Source organism: Aquila chrysaetos, chromosome 20 (genome assembly GCF_900496995.4).
Source record: "Aquila chrysaetos chrysaetos chromosome 20, bAquChr1.4, whole genome shotgun sequence".
NCBI lineage: Eukaryota > Metazoa > Chordata > Aves > Accipitriformes > Accipitridae > Aquila > Aquila chrysaetos.
Genome location: NC_044023.1, coordinates 24,876,279 through 24,889,610, shown reverse-complemented (window position 1 = coordinate 24,889,610; position 13,332 = coordinate 24,876,279). Strand labels below are relative to the sequence as shown.

The 13,332-nt window shown below is 41.7% G+C and overlaps 1 protein-coding gene and 1 long non-coding RNA gene across 7 annotated transcripts in view; one reads left to right on the top strand and one right to left on the bottom strand.

Annotated features, from left to right (window-relative positions):
* Positions 1 to 13,332, top strand: part of TMCC1 (transmembrane and coiled-coil domain family 1) — a 188,384-nt gene that overhangs the window by 131,545 nt on the left and 43,507 nt on the right. The window contains exon 1 of one of the 6 annotated variants that reach the window (XM_030043781.2): positions 12,876 to 12,975. The exons of the other annotated variants lie outside the window; for them this stretch is intronic. Within the exon in view, the coding sequence (XP_029899641.1) occupies positions 12,946 to 12,975 (30 nt within the window). The 5' untranslated portion in view covers positions 12,876 to 12,945. Of the gene's footprint in view, positions 1 to 12,875; positions 12,976 to 13,332 lie in introns of those variants that run through there. 6 annotated transcript variants of the gene reach the window in all.
* LOC115353817 overlaps positions 1 to 13,332 on the bottom strand; it is a 104,032-nt gene that overhangs the window by 67,106 nt on the left and 23,594 nt on the right. The gene's annotated exons all lie outside the window — the stretch shown is intronic.

Below are 13,332 nucleotides of genomic sequence, written 5' to 3'. Positions count from 1 at the left end.
ACAGTAAACCAACTGCTGACAACTACTTTGGTAGTTAATTTTTTGAGGGAGGTTTGCATGGCACAGTGTCTTCCGGTTCTGCTGACTGTCATGGAGGAGACTGAAAGGTGCTTTTGCCACTTCTTCATGAGTAGGGCTCTCTTCAGAGCCACCTTACTGGCACAAAGGAGAGGGAAATAAAAACCTCTGTTCTTGAAATAATTGCTGTTTATGAACGTATTGCGGGACTGGCTATAGCAAACTTCTGGTGTGTTCTGCTTAATGAATTACCTCCTGGTAAGAGGGAGTGTGGGTCTATCATGCAGTTATGTTTTCGTAGTTGTCAGTCACTTTTCCTCTTAACACCCACATCTCTTCCTCCCCCTCTGCTTTTTCTGAAACTGTTGGACTCATAATGCAAGGGAATTTTCAAAGCAGGGCTCCTTTTGCAGTGTAGCATTGTTATCAATAAAAAACCTGTAGAGGCAGGCATTGCACATCTTTTATGAATGTTACCCCTATGATGATCAGGCACATTGCAGGTAGCTTCCCTGAGGTTTGACTGTGCAGCACCTGTGCTGGAGCTTGATCAGAGCAAGCTATGAATTATTGAGTATTCTGCTTCAGTCAGGCAGGAGGAAATTGAAATGCTGCTCTCTTTAGCATTAGAAGCTTTAACCCAGTTTCTCACTGAGAGATACCAATTCTTATTAGAGTGGGTTTTTTTATAAACGTATGTAGAATACAGAGATCCTTCAGATCCACACAGTTTTCTGTAAGAAATAATTTAAACACATTTAAACTCTCCTTTTAAAGCTAGAAAGAAAACTTCCTATACATTTTGACAGTTTATAATCCTTGGGAGGTGATATTGTATTGAGAGTCTTATTCTGTGCTGTATTAAACATGCTGACTGGATCTCTTATCGTTCAAGCAATTGCTGAAAAATCACAACCCTTTTTAGGTTTCAGGTCACTTACTCAAAACAGGCCCAGTTCACAGGGGACTGGAAGTCTGTTACAACCTGGGCACTGCTTAGACTTGTACAAAAAAAGGTATGAAAAGGTATTAGAAACCAGAGAGGTCGTCCAGCACCATAAGCTGATTTGGTTTACATGGAAATGGAAAATTAAATACATTAAGCATGTTTTAATTGGATGCATCTAATGAGGATGCAGAATGGCTAATACTCTCTGTGCTTGGTAATTTTCTGTGTGTATATTTCTCTTCCGTTTTGATTTAGAAGCTGGCAGAGGCTTTTCTTTTTGTTTTTCTTGGTGATACTTTTGGAAATCTTAATTTCAGTAAGGAGTTCTGTGGGTATTCTTAATGATCAGAAGCCCTGAAGTCCACCCTGGCTTCATCAGGGGACAATGGATGTCTGGATGTTACAGCCAGCATTGAAATCAGGTGCAGTTGCAGAATAGGAGGGAAAGTGAAAGAAACAGCTTGATAAAGAAGTCAGTAGGCATCTAGCAGAAATAGGATGTGGGCAGACATTATATAGTCAAGTATGATGTCTGCCAATAGACGTTAACCTATTAAAATCTCCTGAGCAAACTGAAACTGCCACAGGGATGTTGGAGTAGGTCAGTGATTAGAGTCTTCGGGCAATCACAGATTCAGTTGAAGCTATGAACTGTGGAACTGCAGCTCACAGGTTCTGTACCTCTCTGTCTTAATGACCATGAGCAGATGGCTTTAAATTGTTGTGCTTCAGTTTTCCTACCTCTGAGACCAACTGACCCCACTGTGGGAGATGCATATTCCCCTGCTGCTGCTTCTCTTTTTTCCAAACCATATCCGGCTAAGAAGCTCCGTATTGGCTGCACTTGTTTTCACACACTGGTGGAATTGCAAGCTAATGTAACTGTAGCGCAGACAGTCTTAGCAAGACTTTGTATTCATAACATTGAGACAAGTATCTACCCCCCCTTCCCATTTCCAAGGGGAAAGAAACAAAATTACCTGACAGTTTGTGTTAAACTGCTTTTGTGCAGCAGTACCTTGACTGTTAAACACATATTCTCCAGTGTTCTTTGTCTATACCTTCTTTGCCACCTAACTTCTAAAGCAGTCTTCTCTTTGAAGGGAATATTTATGCTAAGTGACTTTTGAATGACTGTCTGCTGTAATCCACAAACAGGCAAATCCACTTCAATACTGTGCTTTGCATTGATGCAGCCAATTGAAGCAGCCCAGAACTTTGAAATAGAAAAGGTCTTAGGTCCCACGTGATCCCTAGCTGCATTGTGGGAGTACAGTGACATTCAGATATAGGACTTTTTCTTCTCTTCCTTTTAACCTATAAATAACATTAAAGTATTTTTTTAGCAGGGAATAATGAGGCCATGTCACCCACCTATACATTGATAGCTACACTTGCTATTATAGCTTCAAGAAAATGCCTTGCAGCATTAGTATGTCTTACTGCTAGGTAAGGTCAGTGGTTTTCTTCCTGCTCTGCAGTGTGTCTTGCTGTTTCTCCCTCTCTATCCCTCTGTCTCTGCTGAATTGTGGTTGGACATATCCTGTTTAAAAACGAAACAAGAAACATAGTTGGAAGGGGAAAAATAATAATGGGCTCAAGGGTTTAAGTCACATTGATTTTTAATGTAACCAAATGCATGCTTGAGCCCATTTTTAAATGAATCTTGACACTCAGGAATAGCAGAACAAATTTCAAGGAACATCTTCTCTGTATTTTGGTATCCTAACTCCTTGACTGTTGGAAGCAGTGTGAAATCTTGGGAACCTGAGCTAATTTACTGTAATTTGAAAGTAACGAATATGTATATTCAGCATTTCTACTGAAATTCTCTGAGCTTTTCTGCCCACCAAAAGGAAGATAGGATTTTAAGTAGTCTAGCCTGTAACAAACAGAGCTGATAAATGGACTACCATACTTTATAAAGAAACTTGGTCCATACTAGCACATGCTGACTTCTCTTGGTATCTGGCCAATTTTGACTAAAGCTAGAATGGATAACCTGTCTTCATTATGCCATGTAGACAAACTTAGAAAAATTTGGGCTTACATATCTGCAGTTGCACCAGCATTTTGCTGTATAAGTATGCTCCACACCTCTGTCCCTGCCCATAGCTCTTTTCACTTTTACCAGAATTATTGCATTTCACACAAATCTCATTTCTGAATGCTTCTGCTGCTCTCTGAAAACCCTGAGATTTGGGCCAAATGCTCTTCCAGGCAGGAGATAGCACAGAGCAACACATACTCCACTGCAATCCAGGTTCCTGCTGTTCTTAAAACTCCTGGACCCCCCCTTACTGTCCTTTCAGGAATTTCAGTGTCATGCTCAGGGACCTTTTGTTTATGTGCGGTGTTACTGTGTGTTGCTGCAGGAGCTGGCAAGTCAGCTGGGCTGTGAGTGTGAGCATGAGCGTGTGCTTGTGTATTTATGCATGTACATCAATGTCTGATGCCCACTCCAACCTTTTTTAAAGTAGCTTTCATCATAATCTAATACAGTGGTTGTATGAGGGTTTTTCGTAAGTATCTGTCCACACTTTCAGTCTTGTAGGAAACTGAAATACACATGGTTTTGGCCCAAACCACAAATACACAATGCATTTCAGTTTTAAGTGAAGAAATTGCGATGAAGTGTCTTAGGGTGCGTCGTCTTACTAGGGCCAACCTAACTACAGAAATATTTGCCACTTTTGGGAACAGACCCCTTCTTCTCCCTTACTTACACCCATGTGCTATTACAGCTGCCCTTGGGTTGCATGTAGCGATTGTGCAGCTGTGGGGCGTCAGTTCAGCTGGTTTATCCATGGGAGGACAAACTGTGCTGAGAAGGGGAGAGAGGGGAAGACAATTTTCCCTTGGATTGGCCACCAGAGCCAGCTCAGTATGCTGTAAGAATCTGATGGGAGGGGAATGGCAGGAATGTGTGGAAGACAGGGTGTGCGGAGGAAGGGACTGGGAGCACCCCTTTCAGTGGCAATTTTCTGTTAGATCTGAAACACCACCTTAAAAAAAAAAAAGTAGTGGTGGCTACTTTGGAGGCTGAGGAAATAGAAGCACGCTGCTACATGTGGCATTTCTTGCTTGCTTGCAGGGTGCTGCTGAAAGGACAGTGGGTTATGTCCTTGGTCAGCAAAACTGACCTTACAGGAATCTTTAAATAAATTGTTTCTTTAAATTAGTTTGCAGTTGCTGTCAAAATGTTGATCCTTTATTAATATTCAGTGACTTGTATCATACGTACATTATAGGCTTTGGAGCTTGTTGGTTTGTGCTAAGAGTAGAAATGAAGAAGAAAATACTGCTTTTCATGCAAGCATTGAGTGAAAAAGCTAAAGAATATGCAAAGAAATCACTGTGCCATTTTAGACTTGAAATAATTGGGTCTAAAAAGTCCAGGCAAGGAGCTCTTGTTGACGACTGCAGTTCAGTCACGGTTCACATAATGTGACTGCATCTCCCATTTATTTATAGCTAGATAAAGAGTCCTTGAAAATGTGTTCTTCTCCAGGGCAATGTTGAAAGCTTGTAGGCTCGGGAGGGACTTGGGCACCATTGGAGTTTTGTGTCTTTGATGTTACAAGTTTTTCAAAACAAATGCCTGTTGTGTGGTCTGCTGGCAAAAATAGAAAGCTAGTTGCTTCAGGTTTTTGGTTTCAGAAATTATCAGCTATCATTAAGCTGTTTTCCATACTGAACATGATATAAACATCTGCTTTAAAAAGAAGTCCTTCCTATGTAAAGAGTATGGTTATAGGTCTGGTCTGGTCTGGTTTGGAGGGGTACTCATTCTCCCTTTACAAATCTTCTCAAAGCCATTGAGATTTGTTCATCTTTTCTAGTTCTTCACTAACTACTTAATTTCTACATATTCTTCCAGAGTTTTCTTATGTAAAATACCATGAGAAGGTCTTCATTCACTGCGTGGGGAAAATTTCTGTGGTGAACTATGAGGGACAGTAGGTCAACTTTAGCATTTTATTGACAGTCTGTACTGGTAGTTTTATTGTCCATCTGTATTCATAGAGGCAGGAGAGCTGTGGAGATTCAGGAGTATCCTTTTACATGAGCCTAGACCTAAGCATTTTGTTAAAGTTCAGAACTGTGCTATGTTTCATATTATCTTGCTTAATGTTAATAAAGTTCAGGATGCACTGCACTTTACTGATGCATGTGCAAAAATATGGTCTCCGAGTGTTTTCAGTATTAGACTATCCAAACCCAGCAAGAGTACAAAATGGTGGCTCCCTAAAAATGGTAAATGATACTAAGTGATTGTCTGTATAGGAGATTGTCTTTTGTGTATCTGAAACATTGAACATTAGATTATAGGTATATAGATAATCTCATTTGCTCAGGAAATATGGAACTTGGTACCACTGCTCAGGAATGTAGAAAATGGACCTTGATGCAGATGTCACAGGAGGGCTGCTGGAAATCAGTCAGATGTTTATCCCACTTGTTAAACTTTGAAATTGTATCCTTTCAGAATCTTCTTGTCTGGCAAAATAAATGCCCCTTGGGTAGGTAACAATCACGAGTTCAAATGGATGGATTCAGTGGATTGTAGATTCATAGTATGAATGTGAAAACCAGAGGACAGCCATTTGCAGGCACTGCCCTGGCATTGCCTTTCTCCAATAATCCTGCTGTTACAGGTTCGTGCTACTAATAATTTTCTATGGTGTTTGGTTCTCTTTGCTGTCTTGAGAAATTACCTCAGTCTGCATGAATTTGTGCCTGAAGAATACACTTCACACTTGGTGAAGTAGCTGTTTGCAGCCGTTTCTTGGAACAGGCCCTGTTACTGCTGCCACAGTCCTTCTGCAGTGTAGATCCTCTACTGATTGCAGTGTAATTTCCTCATCAGCTGAGCTGGAAATATTCCCTCCTTCATGCCTCAATCACTAAAAAACACTGAATGAGTGGGGAAGAGAGACTAAATAAGAATTCTTAATTATCCGCCACAATTGCACGCTCTCGTATCTTTGGCATGCAGTCTCCTTCCCTTCTGTCCCTGTTTTGGTGTTTTTCTCTGTAGCTGTTGGGCTCAGCTGCCTTGCAGAGTAGTTAACTAGACAGATGAGCCTCCCACTGTGTTTTGGAGTGATGTAGTTATTTATTTTTCTTCATCTTCTCCAGCCCAAACACCCTTCCTGCCTTGTCTGTCCCGTAGCAGTATTTTGAGGTATGGTTTCTTTTCTGGTGCTATTTGGTTACATATTCCAGATATGATTTAACAGAGCCTTGTGCCATTTACATAGCTATTTCACCTTCCAATTAAATGGGGCGGCGGGAACCCCAACCCAAACCTTCGGTTCTATCAGTTTCTTATTTGTCAGTAATAAAGCTTACCTGAAATGTTTAAAGAGACAGATTTTAAAAGTACAAGGTTCAAAATTAGACTCGTTAGCAATCTGAGGGGGAAGAACTTCAGGTTCTTCTACTGCTCTGGTCACAACAGAGCAGACATATCTAGTAATGTTTGTCGTCTTCTGTCTTTAGGGAAAGACTGAGAACTCCGCTGTGATAGCTTGGGAAGATTTACTAATCTGGCATTTAATTTCTAAACAAGCCCGTATTTTTAGATGCTTTAGTGTATGGTGCTGTGCACTGTCTTCCTGGCAAAGTCTAGCTAGTCTATGCCTGCACTGCACACTATAATTATGTGTAGGGGAGGTAGAAGCCCACACAAATTTGCCTTGGTCGGAGTGCTTCACACAAGTGAGTGAAATGATTATATTCATTTTTGAAATGTGAAGTTTGGTATGAAAATTCAACTTTAAAGTAATTTATTCCTTATTCTGCTGTGTTGTTTCCATAGTAGTTCTTCAGGATTAGATGGTACTCTCATTCTCCTGAGTAGAGTGTTGCTGCTGCTCAGGTTGATGTTTGAGTTGTTAGCTGGCATGGGCTGCAATTTTTTTTTTTAACCTTCTGTGTAAGCTGGGTTAAATGTATATATTGGTGAAAATAGGGTAATGGAAGGGATAAATTTTAATCCTGCTCTCAGTGCTTTTAACTAAAGAAGCTCTTGCATTTAGTAACTGTGGACAGACTAGTCTGCAAGTCCTTTTTTGCTGACGTTGATCGTCTGCGTCCATATTGTTTGCTGAGTTGCTTGTATAATTGGCACTGCCGTGTTGATGCTTGTGGAGCTGGGATCAGGTTCTTTCTGACAGCTGTACAGGGTTGGATTACCAAAGAGATCATGCGCCCTGGCAGGGGTCGGGGAGCTTGGCTTTCCCAGCTGGGGTAGGGCAGCCCTGCAGCTGAAGGCTCATTCCCGCAGGCCCTGGCTGCTTGGATTTAGAAGAAAAACATGGCTCTCTTGCCGGTGTAGGATAGAAAACGCGAGACTAGGGAAAAACTGGGGAGAAAAGAGACCAAAGTGCAGTCTAGGTGTAAAAGCCAAGAAGCTCTGACCAATCTGGCGTGTGATGAACAATTAGTGAAACTTTACAGTTTAATGAAAGTTTACAGCTTTACAGAGAAAGCACTTTACAGGACCAGTGCTTTATTTAGCATGCTTGCATTTTGCTGACTGTGGTGCATTAAACCCAATTGTTCAGGCTGTTCTGTAGTTTTTAGATACCATCCCTGAATTCTTGTCACATTTTATCTAATGGACAATTTTTAGTACACCTGGACACTTCTCAAGGATCATCCTCTTACCTGCTAGTGCCATGGCCCTTCATGATAAGGTTTCATGGACAGTGTTTCAAGATGTTTTTGTTGATCCAACCACCTAGACTGTGATCTTTAGGTTTTGGTTTTTTTTTTTTAAACTGTATATAATCAATGGTTTTAGCAAGGTAAAGAGAAATTTGACATTATTTAACTTCAAAGTTTAGAGAGAAGAAGTGCTTAAAGTATTAAGACTTGTTGAAGGTCATATATGTATACTATGTATGCTGAAGACTTTATGATTTTGGATGGTTCAATCGTACCAGTCAGCGTGAGGACCTGATCCTGTGTCCGTGACCTCCTCAGGGCCTCTGCTCACAGGACATCTCCCAGACCAGTGTCCCATGCTGCCAAGTTCCCATGTATGGCTGGAGTAGCAGATTCTCTGTGCTGGAATAGTGTAAAGGCAGCATTTAGCTATTACACTGGCATTTACCACCTGAGTGGTCATTTACTGTCTCCAAGGTAGCAGCACAGATGAGATGACCTCTGTTCTTTACCACTGAAATATTGCCATACAGTTGAATGGCATAAACACGTTCCAAAAGGAACTGGTTAGTACTGTCTGCTAGTCTGATGTCCGCTTACAGTAGAGCTTCTTTGGTTTCATAAGACTGTTTCCTTCGCTGTTAATCACGCTCTGTAGACATCAATTTTGTGAGGTCGGTATAATTCATTGTTGATAAACGATGATCTGGTGGCTGGATTCATTTGGCAGTAGATTCAAAATTATGTATACTGAAGAATTTAAAATGCATCCCAAAAGTTGGAGAATCACAGAATCACTGAAGTTGGAAGGGACTTATGGAGATTGTCTAGTCCAACCCCCGTGCCCAAGGCCAGAGCAGCTAAAGCAGATTGCCCAGGACCATGGCCCAGGTTTTGGCTGACTCCGGGGATGGAGTCTGGGCAACCCACTGCAGTGTTTGATCACCCTTGCAGTAAAAAATTGCGTGGGGTTTTTTTTGAATGTTTAAAGTCCCTCTATGCATCCTTCATAATTTCACGGTGAACAGCTTCAGCACAGACAAAGCTTTTAAGGTATTTGCTCTCCTTTCAGGACTTAAACATTCTTGGAAAATTGCATTTGATTTAATGCTGTAACCCAGGAATCCCGTTGGACTGAGACTGTGAGGAAGAGAATTTTGATGGTAATATAGGTTGTAAGGAAGATGTAGAGCCCTTTGTGTCCTCACAGACTGGAAATGGTTACTGAGATAGCAGGGGAGTAGGAGCAAATACTTCAAATGAAAAAATACGTAACTGTATATGGCTGTTCCCCCAGGGGAAGGAACTGTTCAGTTCGTAATAAGTAAAGTAAGAAGTAAATAACTGTTCAGTACTCGTGTATATTCCAGTTAGTATGTGAAAAAAGGCAGTTTTCTGAAGTTTCTCTAAAAAGAGATGAAATGCTAAGAAGATTCAAAAAGAAAAACTTGACTTGATTCCGTGAAATACAAGCAGTTTGTGCAATATGCAGGTCTATGTTACCATGAAGATTGCATTTTACATGTAGCTCTTTTAAAACTGTACATATGCTTTTAAAAAAAAACTCACTGTGCATCAGCTACTATCTGTCACTCTGTCTAGCCACATGTTTCAGGTTACTGAGGATTACCAGTCTAGAGTTTCTTCTGCTTCCTTCTGAGTAAACCTGATTTCTAGATTAAATGACTGCTCTGTTCCAGGAGGTAATTACCTGAAAGGTTAAATAGCTTGTGTGTAGAGAATGTTGCTGATGTCTTGGCAGCCATGGTAGTATTTCAGCTAAAGGTTTGCTGCACAGTACTGTAACCCTTATTTCTATTAATTTCATTGCTAAAAAATTAGCAAGCAGTATTTCTATCACATTTTATAGAAAGGGCAGTAAATTGCATTAGATACTTTGTAATGCCATGGAGGAGCAACACTTAATTATTCAAGTGGCTCAGTGGATATTTTGACTGAAACTCCATCTGCCAATGCAGAAATTAGTTCTATTTTTAACAACATGAGACACTCTTCTGCAATTATTCAGCAGAGTTGCTTCTGAGAGGGTATTTTCATGCACTACTTTTGACTGTCTCCTGGATGAGGTTTGTGTGTGATCTTCTGTGTATACTCTTTGTTGTCTTACAACAAAGCTGAGCTGTCTTCAGCTAATCAATGACAGTTTTCATTAAAAGTGTGTGGAAAAACTCCAGTCAGGAAGCAGAAAACAACTAGGTACTTTCAGAAAGTTTTATTGCCTACTTTGAGGCCAGGTTTTTGAATGGGGAGAGTCTTTAAGCAGTTAGAGTTGGTACAGTGAGAAGGCAGGACTCTGAGCCCTGCTCATCAATACATCCCGGCTTTGTTTGTAGATGGCTCCCTTTCATGAGATGGATGCTGAAGGTTGCACAGCTGGAAAACAGAGATGGTGGAATTTGCTATCAACTGTCCTATTTTAACTGCCAAACATTAGTCCAAGTAAGCTGGGTTAATGAAAAATACCCTGCTGTAACTGTTTAGTTATCTGGGGTGGTTTTACCAAAAGGTCAGTGAGTGACTCCAGAAGCAGCTGTGTACAAGATGGTGGTACGGAGCTGGGGATGGCACGGACAGATGCTGCCTGGATGGAATGTCCCTCCGTCGGCTGAGGAAGATGCTGCCTTTGCCATTTGGTTTCTAAGCTATTGATTGAAAGTAATGGAAGTTAAAGAATTTCTCTATGAGCTCATGCCCATAGCAACAAATTTTACTTCAGCACCAGTTCAAGGTTTGTATCTGTGGCTGCATGGCAGTGCCATGAACAGAACAAAACCTTTTGGGGCAGCATGTGCTGAGAGCGTTTGTGTGCATATGGAGCAGCCATGGGCTCGAGTAGCGCTTCAGAAGCACACAGTGCTGGTAGGCAGTGACTGGTGTCCCAGTCAGGCTGGTGGTGGCCTGGCACGACTCTGTGCAGCTGTAAATGCTGCTTACCAGCAGTTTGGAGAGGTGACTGTACCTGTGTGGGCTCATTGTGACCCAGGTGGGACCACATCGTCCATCTGAGTAGTCATCAGTACTACCTGCTAGGCAGAGCCTGTATGGTAAATTGAGAGTAGGAAAGAATTAATGTGTATTGGGATCAATGCATTATTACAGTAAACTCTTGGTGTGACTCAGGTTGGTACATTTCTAAGCTTCCTTAATTAATTGTTACATTTTTTCTTAGAACATGCTTTAAGTTAACCCAGACTGAGACATCTGAATTTTTTAAATTTTAATTTAAAAAAAAAAAAAAAAAAAGAGGTGGGCACGAGAAAGGACTCTCCTTCCAAATATTCAGCAGTATAAAAGCTTAAACCAGTGTGAGCAAAAGGAATAACATTGTAATTCTGGTGCATTGTAGGATTATCAACAATTCGTCCGCTATGGTGGCTTCTGCAAAGGTTCACGCTCTCAGTATTGATTTACAGCATGCCAGTCCTAAAACTACCTGTACACTTGCTGAGCAAGAAGATGGGACAAGGTTCCCTTTAAAAACTGATCATAGTTACTGATCAGTTGGCAGGGACTACTGTAAGAACAAAAGGTGTGCTCACTGGCTAAACTTAAAACGCATTTATTTCCCAAAACTCTAAACCCAAGTGAGATAGCAGTTAAGTCAGAAAGCCAAGCTTGTGTTTTGACGTTGAGGGGAGCAGAAGGAAGAGAACTTGTTGTTTTTAAGCCCGTCTTTTGTTGTTGCTAGTTTTTCTAAATATTTCTTCAGTTCTTGCACTTTTTTCAGTTTCCTGTCTTCAAACAAGGCTTTTGCTCATGCTGCTATTGAGTACGGCTGCTCAGCAAAAGCTGAAATCAGGCGAGTGGGAATAGTTGGCAGATTGGTGTTGGAGGCTGAACCCTGGTGGGCCACCCTTAGGACAGCTTGTAACAGAGCAGACTTCCCCTGAAACAGGGTTGTCGTAAGCTTGTCAGACTATTACTAAATAGATAGTTATTACAAATCCAGAGAATATACTGATGTAGATCATCTGTGTGTGTGACCTGAAAAACTGTGAGGGAAATACACAGCGTAGTGTCTCTTAGACTTAGTATCCGTCTCTGCTTTCCTTGAATGAGTATGGTGTGGACAACCAGGCTGATTAGCAATTAACAGATCATAATCCATGTGAAACCATGCCTGGTGAATACATTAACTTTTCTGTTAAAAATAATGTTCTTTTTAAGGATAGATCTGTTATGAATAGATGGCAAACAGTTGTCTGACTGCAGAGCAGTAATTTATGAAGGAAATTCTCTCACTTCTCCTTCCCCAGAAGAACAAATTGTCTCACCACCCAACAGTTTCCCAAAACATACAGCGTATGCTTGCTACGCTTACTCAAGGCAAAAAATAAAAGCCTCATCTTGATGTGTTTTCCCGAGGGCTCGTTCACACCCCAGATCTTGCTTGGGATCTGTTCTGCCCATTGTGCCTTGCGGATTTATACTTGGCAGAGGAGGGCAGGAGGAAGGCTCCCCAGCTGCTTCCAGAACCACCTCACTGTCTGTCCCACCAGGGAGGGACAGACCAGATGCATCGTGTCTTTTAGCCATGTTTCCAGTCCAACGGCTCCTTCTACAGTTAGGATAACTGTAATAGGGCCCCCTAAAGCTGTGCAGGGGGCACCGGCCAGGTGACAGTTTTTTCATTTGTCTCACCTGGGACTGTGCAATGCACAAGGCTTCTGTGCCATCTTCAGCAGGGCAGGTTTTGAATTTGTCTGCAGTTAGCTCCTTAACTTGTAATAGGAGTCTGAGCAACCTCCTGTGGCAGGTTACAGAGGAAGAGATTTTGAGGTTACACCTTGCCTGGAGCTCTGGAAGAGGTGTAAAGCATGTCATTCAACCCAACAGTCTTCCTGTTGGAAGAAAATGTGAGGTGTGTTTCTGTTCGAGACTGTTATGTTTGGTTTTTAAAATAAACTTCCAATACCATTGCCAGCAGATGTATTTTGGTTTTTGGTTTTATTATTCTCCAGAAAACAAGAGTCTCACTTCAGATGTGTTCCTGACGGGGTCAGTGATGAAGTATTTTTAGCAGACTCGGTAACTCTTCTACAGTGCATTCATGCCTCGCTTGTTCAGATCTGCAGTTGCTTTCTCAAACATGCATTCAGGGCTTCTGCCAAGACACTCGGGGTACTACTGCTTCATATTACAAGGTCCTGCTTTGTCAGGGCAGAATTCAGCCTGACAGGGCTGGAGCTGGTCTCCGCTAACGTAACTCTGCGGTACAGCATGTTCAGCCGGCGGAGGGGTGCTGGGGTTAGACTGCATGCTTCTCTTGCTGCGCACCCAGCATGGAGGGCTCGCTGCCTGCCTCCGAAACCGTACGTCTTGTGGCTTTCTCCTTTCTTGGATGTCAGCGGTATTAGGGTTGTGAATGCAGCTGGTTTGCTAGGCAGGGACCTGGGTCACCAGTGAATGCCCAGGCTCAGCACTTTTGTTAGCTGCTCCTGCTGGAGTTTGCTTTTTAAAAATCAGTCTGCAAGCTGCTGCCTATTGCAATGCCAAAGGGGTGAAATCAAGTATCTTCTGTCTGTCTTCTCATGAGACCGGCTTAGATTTTTTTTTTCTCTGCGGTTGCTCTGTAGTAAGCGATGTTTGTGGCCCAGCTTGAGCTCAATATTAAAATAAGGAAAACTGTTTGCACTGCTGAGGTGCTGTTTGTCTTTTAAGTATTTGAT